This window comes from Apodemus sylvaticus, chromosome 14 (assembly GCF_947179515.1).
Source record: "Apodemus sylvaticus chromosome 14, mApoSyl1.1, whole genome shotgun sequence".
In the NCBI taxonomy this organism is placed as follows: Eukaryota; Metazoa; Chordata; class Mammalia; order Rodentia; family Muridae; genus Apodemus; species Apodemus sylvaticus.
The window spans coordinates 10,733,665-10,752,913 of NC_067485.1; the positions used below are offsets into that span (position 1 = coordinate 10,733,665).

The following is a 19,249-nucleotide window of genomic DNA, read 5'->3' on the forward strand; positions in this document are numbered from 1 at the left end:
AGCACGAGCGTTATCTAGCAAAGGAAGACACAGGGAGCGGCGGCCAGGAGCCAGAGGAAGGAGTTGGGAGTGCCGACGGAGCACAGGATGCTGAGCCCTGAGGTCTGGCCATCCGCAAGCAAAGCTCCCAAGTAGATGACAGGAATGGGATCTTGTGTCCGTGTCTGGGACCTGGCCTTTCCAGGGGCAGGGGCACTCTATTATTCCCTGTAACAGGGGGCAAGGTCAAACTGAAGGCGTGAAGTAAATTGTGTGGCTGACACACTGATAGGGGTGTGTTGATGGCCTTGGTTGGTATTTGCTATTTCATTGCTTTCTCTCAATAGATGCATCTAAATGTTAAGCATGTTATCGAGGATTAGGCAGTACTCTGCCAGGTGCTAGGGAAACGACCGTAAAGATGACTACTGTAATCTTGCCCTAAATACCTGCTGGAGCTCTTTAAGGATCGCAAACGCAATGACTTTGAAAGGTCTGAGCACACTGCCTATAAATGGTTCTTTGTGCTCTCGCGCCTTGAGATCCAGCATATGAGGCACTCAAACATGGAAGGGCACAAAGTAGCCTTATCCCCTGCTGGTGTTCTTGGACTTCTGCTCCCTGTCACAGCTAAGAAAGCCTTTAACCAGCGGCCAACACAGATGCGCAGATCTCCTGTTCTGTGGCACACCAGAGGCATAGCTGGTTGTAAACGGACACAAGCGTCTCTTCCTCCTTACCAAGTGCAGCTCAAGGGTAAACAGAAGCTTGGGGTCTTACCACTGAGAGGTGAAAGGTCATGTTGGGGTCCCGAGAGAGCCCAGCCTGCTGCTTTTAGGGATGGAGGTCTTACCACTGAGAGGTGAAAGGCTGTGTTCAGATCTCTGGTTTCTGCCCTTCCCACTCCTCAACACAGGAATGAGAGTGATCCATTTAACCCATAATCACCTCTTGTCACGCTCTCAAAACTTGCATAGCTATCCATCTCCCTCCCAGTTTCAGCTAGTGCTGTTACACCAGCCTAGGATCCCTCAACTCTCCAGTCCATCTGACTTCTCTGCCACCACTATCTATCTGCCTTGCTCACCGTGTCAGCGCCACTACTTTCCTTGATGGAAAGTTTCTGCCCCTGAGCCCTTTCCCCAAGCTGTTCTTCCTGCAGGGATCTACATGATTCTTGCTCATATGTGTCCATTTTGGTTCAAGTCTTTGTGTGAGAAAGATCTGGACCCCAGGGCCTCACAAGCAGTCTACCACAGACTCAGACCCCCAGCCCCCAGAATCACAAAGGTCTTCTTCAGATGTGGCCTTTAAACCAACCTACTCCAAAACCTGAGTCCTATTCTTCCTGACCCCTTCTTGTTCTCCCTAACACGGAGCACTGACCAGACCATATGCCTGTTTCTGCAGCCATGAAGATGCATGGCTGACTTACCCTCTCCACAGGGGTCACCTGGTCTCCTCAATGATTGTGTTCAGTGGTCACATGGCATAGCAGTACTCTCTGTTCCCTGCCACACTCCTCCTACTGGGCACAGTATCTCCTCCCCAACATGCTCTGTAGGACAGTCAAAATCAGAAGGTACCTCTGTCACTCTGAATGTTTTACCAAGCTATGGCAAAATCCAAGAAAGTTCCTGCAGGGGAAATCAAGACCACGGGGACTAAGAAGACAGCATGAGAGGGAGAGAGGGGGAGAGAGAGAGAGAGAGAGAGAGAGAGAGAGAGAGAGAGAGAGAGAGAGAGAGAGAGAGAGAGAAGGAGGGGCAGACTTGCTGGGCAGGAAGCCTTTGCAGAGGGAGTGCGGCGCTGGAAGTCAGTCAAGATCTCTCGCCTGGCTCCACATTAAAACAGCGACTCCAGGGGAGCTGGAGGATGGTCAGCTGAAGCACGCCTCTAGAGATGCTCTTCAGAGAACTGTGACATTCCAGAGAGCCATCAAGACCAGAAGACTCTCCTAATGCGAGGTTCCCCCATCTGGAAACCTTTTTATGGAAGACTTTTTCTCCCTAGTCTCAGAAGAACCTGGCATTGGTTGTCTTTTTTTTTTTTCTTTCTTTCTTTAATGTTTTCATTACAGTCATTATTCATTCTTCCATGGTGGGGCAGTCATGTGTACATGTGAAGGTCAGAGGGCAGCTTGTAAGGGTCACTTCTTTCCTCTTACCACTCGGGTTCTGGGGACCAGCCGGGTTGTCAGGCTGAGCCAGCTCTCCAGCCCCACTGCTGTTTTCTCCCACGCTTGCAAGCAGCAAGGAAATCCCCACTGACAGGATGAGGTGCATCTACCAGGACAGTATCACATACATGTAAATACCAAGAGGAGCTCCAACATAATCCCACACGCCCCGCCCCAGCACCTTGGGAGCAGGAGGCCCAGCTCCCCTCACTCAAGCACTTCATCCACACGCCTGTTTCCACTAGGCATTCCAGCTGCTCAAACCCTCACCCCATGCTACTTTTACTCATGGCCTTGGAGTGATTTAAATTAACCTCGGTGGTTAATATTCAAATCCAGGAAGACTGACAAGGACATCTGACCGTGCAATAATTTTCAGTGTCTAGTGAGAATAATTTCCATTTCAGTTTCATAGAGCTTTTAGCGTTTGAAGTTCCTCCAAAACACACTCAAAAATCCAATATCCCACCGCCAGTGAATGGCCAGGTTAGAACCTGAGCCCACTGTTAGCCAAATTAAAAAATGATCACCCCACCCCCATCCACTGGGACGTTGGTGATTTTAATCTAGGGGAAGAGAAAGTAAAAGTAAATAATCCATGGTTTCCCCAGCCTGTGATGGGTTTTCTAATAAGACTTTTAAATAGGCAAATAAAAGTATATTCTGGTGTTAAGAAACCTACGGTGCACTGAATTACTGCATGAAGTCTGAAACCTACGGTGCACGGAATTACTGTCTGCTAGGATATGCAAGAGACATAGCTTTGTTTAGAGGAAATCGAGCAAGGGCCAGGGAAGTCCTTTAAACAGCCTGCAGGGGTTGGGGACACATCTTGCTGTGAGGACTTCAATCATCAGCAAACAAAGATACAACCCTTCCACAGACCGCCGCTCTCACACTACTTTTTGCCTTGGAAAAATATTTCAATCCCTTGTAATTGAAGGGCTTTTTCCACCACCAAATGTTGATCCTAACAGTCCTTGGGCGGGGTCCCCGAAGACTGAGAGCAAGCAGCTCTTCACCATCATGTGCTCTGAGGCGGCCTCCCTCTGAAGGCCACCAATGTCCACCGCCAGCATCGTCTTTGACTCTAGGCTTTTTTCAGCAGCTGAATCCTCAAAGAAGCCTGCTTGTAACATGGGCTGCCATCAGGGACTTAGTGTACCGCCTGGGGGAAATCAAGAGACACATGCACACATCCGGGGCAGAGCCACGGGAGAGCTGCTTGTGGACTGCCCTGCTGGCATGGAGATGGTAGAAGACCACGGGGAGTTCTGACACTGCACCTCTGGTGTGGTGCTCTAGAGTCAGAAGTGAATCAATATCCTGCGAGTGACCTGTTTAGTTGCTAAGGTGAAAGAGTTCACATTTGAAAGTGTACTATGCAACTCAGAGTCTATCAAAGGACGATCTCTTCTTGTCAGAGGAGTTGGAAATGCCAGGAGTACCGGGAAATGGGGTGAAGTGACAATGGGGTGTCAGCTTGGGGTATATGACATTTCTGGCACTGGCAGAACATTTCCTAGCTGCAGTCTCTCTGCATGGTGGGAATTTCAATTTTAAAACTCTTAATTAAAAGCAAAGGTTGTAAATATTGTGAACATGTGCAAGGTGGCCCCAGTACCAGACAGTGACAGGCCTAGAAGTCTGCACACCAAGACATTAGCCTAGGCCAGTGGTTCAGACCAAAGACCATCTGAAAACATAGTTATAGCAAGATCGGTAACAAGAAGTTACAACATGAGGGAGTCACCACATCATAAGGAACTGTTTGAAAGGGTCGCAGCACTAGGAGGGTTGAGAACCAGTGACTAGGCCATCTTCCAAGGTTGTCTGGGAAGAGGGACAGAGGAACCTGTAACATCTCCATTGTATACCCCCATCTCTACATTGCTCACTGTGTAACAATGAGGACATGTCTCTTTAAAATACAATTCGTTATTTAAAGGAACAGCAGAGGAAATCCAATACCCCTGTGCTTAAACTCTCTGAATCAACCCCAGAAACGGAAAATCTATCATTTGGGGAAGCCCAATTCTACATCGCATGTGGGACCTTCAGAAATCCTGCAACCTCAGCTCCTGTCCTTTCTGCCTCCAGAGTCCGTCCACGGGTGGGCACCCTCTCCTCACTTTCAGAGATGGTTTACCTCGTAAGGTGGGGACAGGGCTACACAGAGAAACCCTGTCTCGAAAAAACAAAAACAACAACAAAAAAATTCACAAGTCTGTTTTTGAAGGTGTTTCCATCTGTCTGTCTCTAGCTATCCCCAGAGGGCTGACATTTTTGTGTCTACATAGTTTCCACGGCATCTGCCAAGGTAACTGAAAATTGGGCCTGGCCTTCTCCCACAGGAATGATCTGGTCTGAATGCAAGGAGATCTGGGAGGAGGGGCCGCGGGAGTACGTGCTGCACCTGTGGAACCTACTGGACTTCGGCATGTTGTCCATCTTTGTGGCCTCCTTCACCGCGAGGTTCATGGCCTTCCTCAAGGCCAGTGAGGCCCAGCTGTATGTGGACCAGAACGTGCAGGATGTAACGCTGCACAACGTCTCACTTCCGCCGGAAGTGGCATACTTCACCTACGGTGAGTCACAGGGGTCACTTAGTGTGGTCCCCAGACCTGGGATTTGGAACCCAGCAGGGTAGACCCCACAAGTGTCATCATTACGCTTGCAGACTGTGGGGTTAATCTGTGATTTAGAAGTGGATTTTCAGTGTTTGGAAGGATGGGTTTGTTTTGGGGAGGTTCTTGGAACATTTCTGCAGATTTTTGGTTTTGTTTTTAAAGAACCCCGCCCCCCTCCCGGACGTGGGGAACATATATATATACTGAATTTTTCCTTCCACACTAAATTCTCTGTTCTGGTCCCCACACTTTCTTCTCTCAGATCCCGAGTACTTGGCCATATGTTGGCATACGGCCTGTGTTAATTGTGCTGGGATTCTTGGCTCAGACTTTAACTAGACCCTCAGTAAGGAATGCTTTTACCTTCCTTTGTCTTTTTTCTGTCTTCCTTTGTCTGTCTCTCTAGCTTACCTCATGTAGGACTCTTATGGTGTTACCAGAAGCACAATATTATTTCGTATAAGAGAAAATCCTGTCCTTTGGTTAACTGAAAATCATAGCCTCTAATTTTTTTTTAATTTTTGTGTATGGATGTTTTACATATATGTATGTCTGTGCATCCACATGCATGCCTGGTGCTAGCAGAGGTTCTGAGCCTTCAAGTGAGTGCTGGGAATTGAACCCAGGTCCTCTGAAAGAGCAGCACTCTTAACCACCGAGCCATCTCTCCAGTCCCCTGTTAGCTAATTTTGTCCGAGCTTTAAAGTTACAAAGAACTAGAGTCAAGTCTAGCTCCGTAGGTTACTTTCTTTTTTTTTTTTTTTAACTTTTGTGTCTCTGCTTCTCGCATGTAAGATGGGGATTAAAAACTCTTAAGTCAAAGGGTTTATTTTGGGTTAAATAAAAACGATGCAGCCTGAAGATGTTTGCATTATCCATGATCATAGTAGAGGCTCGCTGGGTGCTAACAGTTATTATCAATACTACCTTTTTTTTTTTCAATCTCAATCACTGTACTCCATGTTGTAAAAGAGAATGAAACAGGATGAGGTACTGTGGAGGGGGAGGTGGGGGGTGGAGGGGCTTGAGAGTGGGGGATGGGAGAAGGCTGGAAGTGGAGATGGGGGTGCCTGGGGGATGGATGCGGTGGGAGAGGGGTGGGAGGGTGGGGATATGGGATGGAGGTAGGGAGGTGATGGTGATAAAAGGTAGCTGGTGCTTAGTAAGTATTAATTCCTGGCACATATTTTAAAGAGTTTGAACGCCTAATGTCCCTCCTGGTAGATAAAAACAAATCGCCCTTCTAACCACAGAATGGCGAGGTACAGCCATGACCTTTAACGAACCGTTCATGTAACGCAAATGTGGTGAAAGATGAGCAAACTCCTGTTACAACCCCTGCTTGCGGCCCCTGCTCCCAGCATTTCTTGGCTAACAAATGCAGGTTTTCCTTGAATCGTCTGTTTTCCGGTCTATGCTGCTTCGGTGCCTCTAGGAAAGATGGACACATTCTTAATGTCACGATCCAGGCTGCAGTGTTGTCCCGTGTTGACTTCTATTCCCCCGTGGGTTGTATTAGGTCCCCGCTCGGCCCACAGCACATAATTGTCCTTGCCTTTTCCGGTTCACCTTGGGCTCTCCCAAGTGTTCCGGAGCTCTTGCTGCGCGCATGTGCTCCAGCTATGGGGGCCGAGCACCCTCTTGTGGCGGCGAGCCTTGTGGGCGAGCCTTCCAACAATTTCAATATAAAAAAAAAAAAGTAGGCTGCGGGGGACCGAGCGGGGAGGTTTCAGGTTGTGAAAAGACTTTTTTCTGATGGAAAAGCCCCTCTGTGTGAATCCCACCCGGCCGTTTGTTTTATGCCCACCCAGCGCCACAGCTTTGGCAAGCCATTCAGGCAGAATCATCTGCACCGGAAGTCCAGCCTCGGCCTCCAGGAACGTAGTTCTTAGAAACTACAGCTACCTAGGAGCGGGTTTTCACAGTTACAGCTGAGGTTGAAGGCGGCGAATTGCAGGTGGCGTTTAAAAAGGGAATTCATTTTAGTGCCTGTTTCATAGAAGAAGCCACTAATAATTCCATGTGGAATGTGTGCGTTATTTATCCATAGAGGGCCCCAGTATTTTAGAAAACACATACTTTGTCTTTCATGGGCTTCTGAATTCTTACTTTGGTAAGAACTTAGAGTCTGTGGTATTGTATTCCGAATGTAATTTGGAATGCACTACATTAACTGTCCTCACAGCTTCCCTTACTAAAGGGTTCTCTCTATTATAATTAATTTAACAGAGCCTAGCATTGAAAATAAAGAATAAAGTTCCTTCCCCCTCCATCTCCCGTGGGGTGCCAAGAACCGCCGTGTAATATGCTTTCTATTTGCACTTACTGGCTCTGAAAAGGGCCCCATACCCCCAAATCCAATCTTTAAAATGGCAACAGTAATGTCTGCTCTACGGGGCTGTTGTGAAAATCACAGCTAATTTAGTATGAGGGCTAATTTAAGTTTCTCGATGTTTCTCATTTAAGCTTCGTTCAGCAGTTCTCAATAGGGAGGCTGCTGGCTCTGTCAGCAGGGCAGTTTTTACCGTGTGGTGCTGTCTGGGGCGATATGGCGCGCTCAGCATTGAGGAGTACTCCTACCCAGTCTCGCTGGGAAGCAGGCACTGTTCAGGAGGGAGCTACTGCCCTCGCCTGAGACTCACTGTTCGTCCTGACACCTAGGAGCTAAAATGAATGCTGTTCCTTAGACATTAGGCCTGCGGTAGGGCCCGATGGAGGCTCACTCAGCTATAGCAATGCTTGTAAGTCAACCTCAGGCCCCAGGACTCACCAGTAAACACCAGCATTGTCCCTCTGGTGTGGCAAGCCTATGTGACCGGCCACCCCCTTTGAGACCCCAGCTCAGTCAGTGAGGAAGACTGCCAGCATCCACTTTGGGGGTGAGGGGAGGGGCAGAGAGCAAGATTTTGTTTACAGGCAAACCCTTCAGATTCCTGGTCCCCAGAAGCTGATGTGTTCTGGCTTGTGGCTATCTAAGCATGTGGTTAGAAGTCTGTTCAGTCACTTCACAGGCATTTATCAGTGCCTGCTCTGTACAGACTCCTACCCAGAGTTCTTTGCATGTTTGACTGAACAGTCAAAGTCCTTTTTAAAGCTGATGAGATTGTCTGCCATGACCACACATAGGGACAGTGTGGTTCAGGAAACCCAGTTGACTGGTGTCAGCCCCTGCTGGTCTCCGCCGCCTCCTCATGCTTCCCCAGTGTGGGGCTCAGCACTGTGTGTGGAGGAGGGGGATGTAATGGTTAGCCCTACAACATTTGTCATAATGGATATGCATGGGACACCACGGGAGCTCACGGGAGACCAGGAACCCCATCCAGCCTCTGGAAAGAGGTCATTCCTAAACTGAATCTTGAAGGACACTTGGGGATGAATCAGATCTGAAGTAAAGTTCCCGGCAGGTGAGACAGCTCATCCCAAAAGCCTGGCATCTTATGTGCTGAGGTCACCTAAGGGCAGAGTTGCCAGCAGGGAATGCTTCCAGTGCCCAGCAGGCGGGTGGGCACGAGAGATGGCTCAGCAGCACAGGGCACTTGCTGCTCTGCGGAAGGATCAGAGTGCAACTTCCAGCACTCCTGCAGATGGCTCCCCACCACCTGTGACTCCAGCTTGAAGGGTTCTGAAGCCCTGCTACCCTTCTTGGGTCCCTGCACACATGCGGACATCAAATAATAAAAACAAGTCTTTAAAGATGCCCAACTGGGTGCAGACCCCCATCCCCCAGCAAGTAACACAGGTTCTTTCCTTTCAGCCAGGGACAAGTGGTGGCCTTCAGACCCCCAGATCATCTCAGAAGGGCTGTACGCCATTGCGGTGGTCCTCAGCTTCTCCAGGATCGCCTACATCCTGCCAGCCAATGAGAGCTTCGGGCCCTTGCAGATCTCCCTGGGAAGAACTGTGAAAGACATCTTCAAGTTCATGGTCATTTTTATCATGGTATTTGTGGCCTTCATGATCGGAATGTTCAACCTGTACTCCTACTACCGAGGTGCGAAGTACAACCCAGCGTTTACAACGTGAGTATCACAGAGTGTTCCCTCCCCCAGGCCATCTCTGGGTGTTCCGAGTCCCTGGAATCCTTGGGGGGACCTCTTGCAGGCAGTTCTTTGCAGAACTCAGGTTTCCTTGAGGTTGGTGTGAGTTTTGCTCTCAGTGTTTTAAGGCTTAGGTTCTGAAATTAGAAGAACAAAGGACTATAAATCCTCACTTTGCCTGTAGCTCAGGCTAGCCTGCAACTGATGATGTAGACAAGATTAGCCTTGAACTCAGAGATCTACCTGCCTCTTCTGCCTCCTGAGTACTGACATTAAAAACATAAGCTGCCATACCCAGCCATTTCTTCAGTTTAAGATGGGGATGGACACATTGCTTTTCTGCTGCTGTGATGAACTACCGTGAACAAGAGCAAATTAAGGCAGAAACAATGAGTTTATTGGGGTTCACAGGTTCAAGTTGGAGGGGCGTCCATAATGGCAGGAGAAGCGTGGTCGCAGGCAGATGAATCAGGAAACTAAGAGATGGCATTTTCAGCCAGAAACAATGTGGAGAAAGAGAAAATTGAAGGTAGGGTGGGCCTGAAGACTCTCAAAGCCCACCCCCAGAGATACACTTCCTTCAGTAGGGCTCCAGCACTGCCTCACACAGTGCCACCAACTGGGGACCAGCCAAGTCTTTGAAGGGACATTTTCATTCAAGCCATCACAAAGGGTAATAATACCGATGGCCACATCATGACAATAGTGTGGGGCGGGTGACCCAGAAAGTGCACAACAAAGAGGGGGTGCCATTATGATTCTTACAGCAATACACGTCACCTATATAACTTAGGAACACAACCTGACAAACCCCAAATGCCAAGATGCTATTAGGTCCAGGGGAAGAAAGGCTGAGGGTCCGGTTGGGGGATGGGGAAGGGGAGGGGAGTGAGCAGGCTGAGAGGGAAATGAGGGGCAGGGAAGGTGAGCAGAGGCTGCTATCTGAGGTGCACTCTGCATACAACAGACTTCTCCAAGAAGACAAGATGGGAACATCCCATCTCAGAACAGCCCAAAGACAAAGAGAATTGATCAGTCAGACTTCTCCCATCTGCTGCCTCTCCAGAGCCAGTCACTAACTCTCCTCTAGTCTAGGGAAGCCCTGGGGCTGAGTGCTGCCCACACCTGGCTGAGCCCAAAACAGGTTCTGCAGCTTCAGGGGTCTCTGCAGCCAGAGGCAGAGGCCCAGGCAAGGGAGGCAAGTGACTGTGATGGGGGCTCCAGCTAGCCAGAGGCAGGATAGCACAATGATGCTACTCCCCACCCCACAGTCCAAGAAGAAAGAGACAGATCTCATGCAGCCTGATTGCAAAAGATCCAACCCTCCCACCCCCATCTCTGTGAGGAACAATGGGGTCCGCAGGAGGACTGAGCTGAATCTAGTAAGTGGTTATGGCGGAGTTTACACCCTGACAAGTATTACTGGCTGATGGCCATTGGTCACATCACTGGTGTGTCCGAGCTCATGTGATGTCCACATTGTTATAGATATTGAAAAGTTTTTTCTGTTAGTCCTGATGTAAAGATGGGCAAAGAACGGCTGTTCTTGGAGGTTAGAACTAGTCCAAGATAAGGTAGCCAGCAGCATTCCAGTATCTCCACAGAACTGACATTCTAAGTGCCCAATCGGTCTCTGCTGACAGAGCTTCAGTCCAGTTCTCGTTCACATCTGTAAAGAGGGAAAAGGGACTGCCCCCCTTATTCACAAGTGCCCTCACCTGCCACCACAATGGAGTATTTTGTGCAAAGCATCCTGGTGTAGTCTCTCCAGTCTCAGATACTCTCCAGACCCATCAGTTGGAGAACTTCTCTTCATTAAGCTTCAGCCAGAATCTTGGGAGAGGAGTGTCCACCCACCCAAGGCAGCAGCTGGGACCAAGAGGGCTAAGAACCCCCTGACACTTGTCCACAGGTGGCATCTCAGCTTTCCAGCCACTTCAAATGACCACCTCTGGGTGAACCCAGCTGTGACGAGGCCTCCGCATGCTCTGCTTCTGGAAAAATCACTCCTCAAGGGGAGATATGGTATCAAGAGCAAAATGGTCTGACCTCCACTCACCTCAGAGCTGCTGAGCCACTGCCTGCCCAGTGGGCAGCCCCGCGTGCTGCTAACCTACAGGTGTGGAGTGTCTACAGAGAGCAGGTGCCAGGCCCAGGGCTGAGGAACAAAGGAAGCCTGAACCCTGCAGGCCCGGTGGGGGCGGCAGCACCTCAGGGGTCAGATCAGATTTCCATCTGATCTTAGCTAGGATGCATAGTGCAGCCTGGGGCGTGGTCTTAAGGGCCCGGGCCCTGAATTGCTACAGCTCTGACAAGAGAGGTAGGAAGAAGGCCAACCTCACAGGACTGTTGCTAAGCTCGACAGGGAAGCAGAGGCCAAGCAGTGCATAAGCCCCCAGTATTGGCAGTGACTGCGATGGGTGTGGCGACTGAGCCAATACTGTAGGACCCTCTCTGGACTGGCTCCAGTACATCATGTAGTCAGTCAGACTCCTTTTTATTTCTCTAGCACCTGTTGAAGGAATGGAATAAATCTGAATCACCCAAAAGGAAGTTTGCTCAGAATGTGCTGGGGTGTGTGTGTAGAGGGTTGGCAGGACCAGGGACAGTGGGACAGGACTTAAGGCATCCAATCAGCAGGAGCCACATTGTCAACAGATGACAGGAAGATGTCAGCCAAGAAGGAAAGGCTTGTGTGCTTTCCAGACTAACACATCTGCTCCATGGGCCAGGCACCAGAGACTTCAGACACCAAACCACCCCAGGCTTTCTAGTGTGGGGATGAGGGGCCAGAGGCACAGCCAACACAGCGAAGAAAGGACCTCCTCCTCCTCCTCCTCCTCCTCCTCCTCCTCCTCCTCCTCCTCCTCCTCCTCCTCCTCCTCCTTCTCCTCCTTCTCCTCCTCCTTTTCCTCCTCCTCCTCCTTTTCCTCCTCCTTCTCTTCATCCAACTTTATCAGAGCACAGATGCAACAGATTTTACCCTGTGCTCTGTATTTCCAGAACAAGGAGCCTGGTGCACTGGACATTTGGTAGCATTGGTGACATTGGTGGCATTTTATGCCATGGGGACAGGTTTTTCTCAGCACCGGCTGTGAGGTGCAGATCCAGCATGACTGAGTCCTGAGTCAGAGCCTATGAATGCTTCCAGTGTCTCAACCTTCTACTCCACACCCAAGGGCTCTCTCTCGAAGGTCTGGGTGTTTTACAGGAGCATTTCCGTGTCAGGGGCTTCCTAAGTGGGGGGAGCAAGGCTGTGCGTGTGTGCACCTCTGGGACCTGTTGGACACAACAGATAACACACCTGCCGGCAGCCCGTTCCCTCTAAACCACCAATTAAAGACTGAAAATGGCCAAAACAGAGGACACGGAACCTTCAGACCAGGCTCGTGCTCTTTGAGTCTCCCAAGTATCCAAGCCCTGGATGAGGAAGGAGGGAGGAGACAGCCCCAGGAGGACATGCCTCCTTTAAGAATGGGAGGGTGTGCTCTCAGCGTATCTATTTTTGCCAAATAATGGAAGTTAGGCTAGCTTTTTGGAAATTTATTTTATAGTCAACTTCGCTGAGATTCATGTATCCCATAAAACAAAGTCATTCTGCACAGAGATTATATAAAAACACTGGCATCCTGTTACAGAGTTAGAAAAATAGAGTCAAAAGGTTTGGCTCATGCATGGCATTCTCCTGGGAGAGACTGCGGGGAAGATACTTGCCCTCCTTACATGATAACGCGTGGATTAATGGAGACATCCTGAGTGCCGGGCTCTTGAGTCACTGGAGGAACATCACAGAATGTACTGACACAGATCGCATAGCCTCCTCCCGCCCAGGCTGTGTGTCACCACCAACAGATGCACTGTTGTGCAGCATAGACCAGACGAATGCACAAGCAGGCGGACTGGAGCCAAGAGTGGCTGAGAACAGAAGCAGCCGGCCTCACAGGACACAAAAGGGGCCACAGTCTCCCCAGGAGGTCAGTTTGGTTCTCTCCACTTAACCCTGATTGGAGATTAAAGGTGGGCTCTGTCCTCATGAAAATAAAATAGAAATGACCCCAGCCAACCTTTTCTACAGGCTGTTGTAGCAGGAGCACTGGAGATATCCACCTAATCAAAAGCAGGGCCTTTGTTAAGTTCTGTCTCCCCAGGAATTACTTTTAATGGAAGGAACTTTAGAAGCACTGGGCAAATTAGAAGCTCTTGTTTTCCACAATAACCATGGAAAATTTCCCACTCTTTCTGGGAAGATTCCTATGTCCCGCCTCCCCCAAGAGCAGGGGGTTACTGACACACTGTGGGTCCATCTTGCAATCCTGAGGAGCTCTGGCTGGGCAGAGGGAAGGGACCCCACGGACTGCGACATATTCCTACACTGCTACCATGCCCAAGCCCAAGCCTCGTGTACTCTGCTTTAGAAGATAGTTAGAGACAGGGATGGTAAGAAATGCCGGGCCGAAGCAGCTCCTCAGCCTTTACATTTCACCCACGCCATAGAGACACAGACGCCACTGAAGAAAAGGAGGCACTGGACTTGCCCAAGATCTCAGAGCCAGTAAATGAACACGAACCTCAGCCAATACAACATCATTCCAGCTTCAAGTAGAACCCGACCTCTGTGTGCTTTAGCAGGAGGTCATCTCTTTGCTCTCCTACGGTGCTAATTCTTAAGACTAATATACAATACAAGACTCTAGGTGAGAACCCAATAGTGAGAATCCACACATCTCAGCTCTCAGCATAGAGCCCGTGCCTTTCCCCTGTCTGATAGGTATCTCCATCATAATAGATAGTTGTGTGACAAGTTCTACTTTGGCTCTGTAGCCCTGGCCTTAATGAGAGACGCCCTTTACTCCTGCCCAGGGACTCTCAAACAAGCGGGGCAGGCAGAAGTGGTCGAGCAGCGAGCAGCCACAGCTGTGAACTGTGCAGCCCGTGAATGATGTTCGAGAAGCGAGCAAGGCGTGCTGGAAGGCTGAGGGCGAGGCAGAGGCAGAGGCTGCAGTAGAGGCTGTGGAGACAGAGGAGGGATGCAGGAGGATCTCGCCATGGGTAGGCCTGTGGGGCAGCCAAGGCTGGATTGGGTCAACCAGTGGCCTGTTGCAAGAACCAGGGAAAGCACCCCCTGGGGCACATAGGTCTTTGGCTGCTGCCATTTTATCCGTGCAGTGTGTGCTACAGTGCGTGGTGAGCCATACAGGAGAGTCGTCCTGCCTGGCCTCACAGGTGAGGCGTTTGCCAGGATGCCAGTTATGCGGTGCGTCTGATCTAGCAGCTTCACGAGCTGAGTGTAAAATCACATTCATTATATTCACAAGGTCATCACCATCGCCCTCTAACAATACAACCAATGCAGGGTGTTTGGATCCATAAGAGAGTTCATCAGATATGTTCTGAGACTTTACAGCATGTCACATGGTCAGATGTGGAGCCCCGCTCAGACCCAGAGAGTTTGGGCAACTGCACTTAACTAAGATGAAACAAACAAACAAACAAACAACCCTTATCTTTTCATAGCTCATTAATATATAAGAAATAGCCTTTTACCTGGGCTATTTTTAAAGGCTAACGACGCTTTTTAGAATGAATATTCTGTTACCGTATGGTGTTTGCTTAGAATGCTTCTCGCTGCTTCTCTTGTGTTAATTCGTGACATGAAATGTTCAAGCCTCTTCAGCAGACTAAAAGGTGACAAGGGTTTGGAGGAGTTGTTGTTGTTGTTGCTGCTGCTGCTGCTGCTGCTGCTGTTTTGCCACTGGAGACTCCTAGGCAAGCACTCTGCCACATAGCTGAATCCCTAGACCAAGTTATAAGATGAGAGATCCAACCACAGAAAGAGAGCATGCTCCACTGGTCAGCGCCTTACCATCCAAGTGCCAACAGACCTTACGCTGCTTGACTCCCAAGGTTGGATTTCGGGGTCTTTTGGCGACAGGTCCTTGATGACTGTCCTCGTGACATAGTATCTCAAGCACCACCTCAGGTTCTCACCTCTGCCTGGGAAGATATGTTAACCTTCACCAAAATTTCATTCCAGCTGACGAAGGTGAATTACAACTCTTATTCTCAAAGAGACAGACAGTGTGAGAAGAACGGGATAATAGCAGAGCGTCTTTCCAAGTAGGAGGAGCTAAATCGCCCAGTGCCTTGAAGCCCTTGGCCAAGGGACGGGCCTTAACAGCCATAAAGCTACAGATGGAGAGGGCCTGGATCCATTTTTATTTCCAACATGTTGTAAGGTTCCAGACACTTCCCCCAGATGCTACAACATACTGCTGTTAAGGAAACAAAGAAAGAGAAAATGCCAGATCTGACATGAGCATTGCTCATCAAATAGTTGGTGCAAAACTGTCTTGTGCACCTCACCAGCATTGTGAGAATTCACTTGCCCTTCACAACAGCCTTACACAATAGAGACCGTTTTCCTATCTTGTGCCTAAGGGGGAAAAAGACCCATGGAGCCTGTACTCTGGCCAAAAACTTCACAGCCAACCCCAGGCTCCCTTGCTTCAGCACCCTGGTGGCTGTCAACAGCAAGGCCAGTGAGGGAAAGGAAACAGTAGCCGTTTCATCCCTTCCCTCATAACCACGCACCAAGTTTGCTGAGTTCTGTCTATCTGCTAGGCTGGATAGATGTCACTCACCTTACGCTAGATCCCTCCTTTCTTGAGTTTCTAATCCCAGCTCCTCACTTGGGGCCCAAGACAGAACCCCGAGGTGATTCAGAGGCAGAGGCGGGACTCTGGGGTTAGAAGCTTGGCAGGAATATAGACTTCCCTTGGATGTGTCACTACCCCCTTCCCCCCCTCAGGCACGGTGATTGTTTTTGGTCCCTGTGATCTGAGTATTAGAGAGGTGGCCTGCCTACAAGGTCTTTCTCCACCCCCAAGCACCTTCCTCCAGCACCCTGCTTGGATGGCAAGCAGGTGTTGCTGTCCTTTGGCAGATCTCTAGCAAGGGCACAGCTATTGTCTTCAGAGCCCCCAGAGCAACCCTCTGAGCTCTGCTCCTCCTGCTTAATTTTAGCTTACTAGTTGCACATTGGCTAGGTAACTAAACCGAACTGAACGCTTGTGGGGAGGGTTTGTGGGGTTCTGAAGAAGCAGCAATTTTCATAACAATCGGCCTAAACTGTCGCCTTGTTGATCAGTTTGTTCTCTGAGGCGCGTGCATGCTGCCTCTTCAGGAAACCTGTTATTAAAGTCTCATTATCCAGGCGAGACAGACCTGGGAGAGAACTGATTACCTTGTCCCAGCTTTCTGCATGACAGATCAGCCCCAGCCTTCCCACACACACATCCACCCGCCCAGGGAGACAAGGGTGAATCACGACTATTCAGGAACACTCGGAGGCTCTCGCTGCTAAGAGGGCTTCTCCTGCCAGGGTGGCCTATTGACAAACTTCAGTTCCTTTCCCTGCAAGCCAAGAACCAAAAAGAGAAGACAAAGAAAACGGGGCCGGAGGAACCAGAGGATAATTTGCATGAAATCAAGCATCTGTGGTGATCTGGCAGAGAGGAACGCAAAGGAGGCTTGTTCAGGGAAATGATCAATACCTAACTGATTACCCTTCATTCAATGGGCTTTGGAGCTGCTGGGGCTGTGTCTGCTCCCGGTCGGTAGGCACAGAGCACCCAGCAGCAGTTGGCTTCCACAGCACTCCCTGCTAACACCTACCAGATTTCTTTCAGAGTTCGGCAAACCAGCAGATGAATCCAAAGGGTAGCAGCCATTCAGGACGCTGCTCTTACTGATTATGATACATGAGTTGCTCTGAACAACTGAGCAGTAAAACACCATTTATGTCCACTTCACAGTTGAGCAAACCGAGACCCTAGCAGGGTTTGTAACCTGTTTAAACACACACATATCCTGTATGTGTAGTGAGGAGATCTGGACCTCTGGCATGCATCTCCCTTGTTTGCTCCCCCTGTCTCTGTGAAACCTGTGAATGACACCACTGAGGACCTGGCGAACTGTTCAGTTAGTGGAGTGAGAAAGGATGGGAGCCAGTAGCTGCAACCATTGACAATAAGGAACACCAGATGTGGTCCTACAGCAGCCAGCCGCCAGTGGGCGCCTTGGTGATTAGTTTTGTGGTAGACATCAGTTAAATCAGCCCAGAATTTTTCCTCCTGAAGGGCAAATCCAGACAATGAGGAGAAGGGTAGGCCTTTTGCTCCTGCAAATTCTAGGCAATGAATGGGCTCAAAGGCTCAAACCTATAATGCCAGTGCTCTGGAGGCTGAGGCTGAAGGATGGTCATGAGTTCAAGGCCAGGATAGGCAGTGGGTGATGATAAAGACACTATTGCAGGCTGTGGGACACCTCCCAGGACACTGGGGTCAGCTCCAGGCCTGAGCCATTGGCACCAGCGATGGTCGGGCTGCTGACTTGATTCTAAGCCTGACTTCCTTTCTAAGAACATTATTATGCAGGCTTCCAAGATATAGGTAACACAAATCTTCTTCACTGAGGGCAGTGAGACTGAGCATCTTTAATTATTTTGTTCCTGCCGCACCCTAGATTAGAAGATATTAGCCCAGCATCTCAAATTGACTACAAAGCTCTTGCACTTTCAAAGGCCTACTTTGAGCGTTGACGTTTCCCCAACACATACACACTTTTCTCTCTTAGAATGTCTGCTGTTTTCATGCTGATTCATAGAAGTGTTTGTGAAGCCAAGAGCGTTGTCACAAACCTGTGCTCCCAGTACTTACAGGGTGGAGGCAGTGGGATCAGGTTCAAGGCTACCAGCTTTGGCTACATATTGAGTTAAAAGCCAGCCTGGACTATGTATTGTCTGTATGGTTTGAATTTAAATACGCCCCACCCACAGGCTCCTGAGTCTTTGTAGATAGGCTGTGTAACCTTAAGGAAATTGTGCCTGGTTGGAGAAAGTATGTCACTGAAGAAAGGCTCTATCAGTTATCATCTGACCGGGCTTCATCTGAGCTCCTGTCGGCCTCCTGACCACTGAGGCTGGAGCAAGCAGTTTTACTCTCCTGCTACATGATGTCTCTACCAGATATCCTCTCGAGTCCTGAGTCAAAATACAACCTTCCTACCTTAAGCTGTCTCCTTTGGAGAATTTGATCAAAGTGATGACGGGGAAGGTTCTTAGTGTATCCCATAATGTTTGCAGATTCAAGTCCTTTTCCCACCGGGTCTTTGGCTTACTGTGCTTTTGGCATTCAGAAGCTAATTGCTGTGGGGTTAGATCTTTTGGTGTCTGTATTAATAGTTTCTGAAACTTTCCCCAAGCCAAGATTATCTAGTAAATTCTCAGCAGCATTGTATGCTAGTTTTTTTCATAATTTTTTTTTCTAATTTTAACTCTTCAACTCCACTCAGATCTTATCTATTCATATTGTGTCAGTCTAAACAAAATGTGATATCACTCACAACTTAGCCTAGGTAAATCTTGCATGTCAGATGTGAGTCAGGAAGGTCTTGTTTGCCAATACAAATAGCAAACACCAGTATGTACCCTGAACAGTCCTGTGGAGTGGGCTGGCCCCAGACACAAAGCCCAGAGACTGCCTAAGACTCTCACTGCCCTGACTTTGTCAGTCAGCCCACATTTCTCTGAAAGAGAGTCTGTTGCTTCAGCTCATTCTGCCTCCTACAAAAAGGAGAAAGAGCCACAGACCTCTCCTCAAGAGCCTGGAAGAGGCCATTGCAGTCTGGTAAGACCCCTTCACAGCCAATCAGGGATGAGTGTTTATCCCTCTAGCAATCTCGAATCTAGGCCTCCTGTAATTATACCTCAGAAATGAAGCTAAGTGGAGGTTCAGAGGCTAATCCTCGCACTGGAAAGGGGAATCAAATAAGCACGCACACTAGCTGTGCAGACTGGGGTCATGTCACTTTAGAGACCCCGCTACAAACACAGTGTTACCAAAATGTGATCTTCCGGCTCTGCCTCCTTCTGATTACAAACACAGAACGCCTAAGAAGGAACTGGAAATAAATGAGGGCTCAGAGGCAAACTCCATAGTGAGAAGCAATGCATGCTGGTCCTGAGCCCATCTTCCCCAACTGAAACCAATGGAGAGGGCGGGTCCCGCCTGTGTTCCCTGTGACCTCGTTGGCATCAGCTAGAGACCTGTGGGTGATCTAGGGTAAGGAACGGAAAGTGAATTTGGGTGAAACATTTCTGTCACAGGTTTTAGCCACTGTTTCTGTTGTTTGGAATGAGTGCTTGCCACTTTTTGCTGGATCCTGTGGAGAGGGGAACAGCTGTGCAAGAGACGGAGAGCTAGCTGCCGGCTCCTGTGAGTTTAGGATGTGGGACTCAGCATCCCGTGGCTTGGAACTTTTTTGTCACAGTTCCTTTCCACAAAGAGATAACAGAATAATCCCTATGTGGTGGGAGACGGTGCCTCCGTAAATCTTCCACACAGTGAACACCATGTTTTCACATA

The 19,249-nt window shown here is 49.2% G+C and overlaps 1 protein-coding gene across 2 annotated transcripts in view; it reads left to right on the forward strand.

Annotated features, from left to right (window-relative positions):
• The window catches only part of Trpc7 (transient receptor potential cation channel subfamily C member 7), a 119,685-nt gene that overhangs the window by 82,742 nt on the left and 17,694 nt on the right, over positions 1-19,249 (forward strand). For both annotated transcript variants that reach the window (XM_052157576.1, XM_052157577.1), the window contains 2 exons: positions 4,513-4,746; positions 8,543-8,807. In XM_052157576.1, the coding sequence (XP_052013536.1) occupies positions 4,513-4,746; positions 8,543-8,807 (499 nt within the window). The remainder of the gene's footprint in view (positions 1-4,512; positions 4,747-8,542; positions 8,808-19,249) is intronic.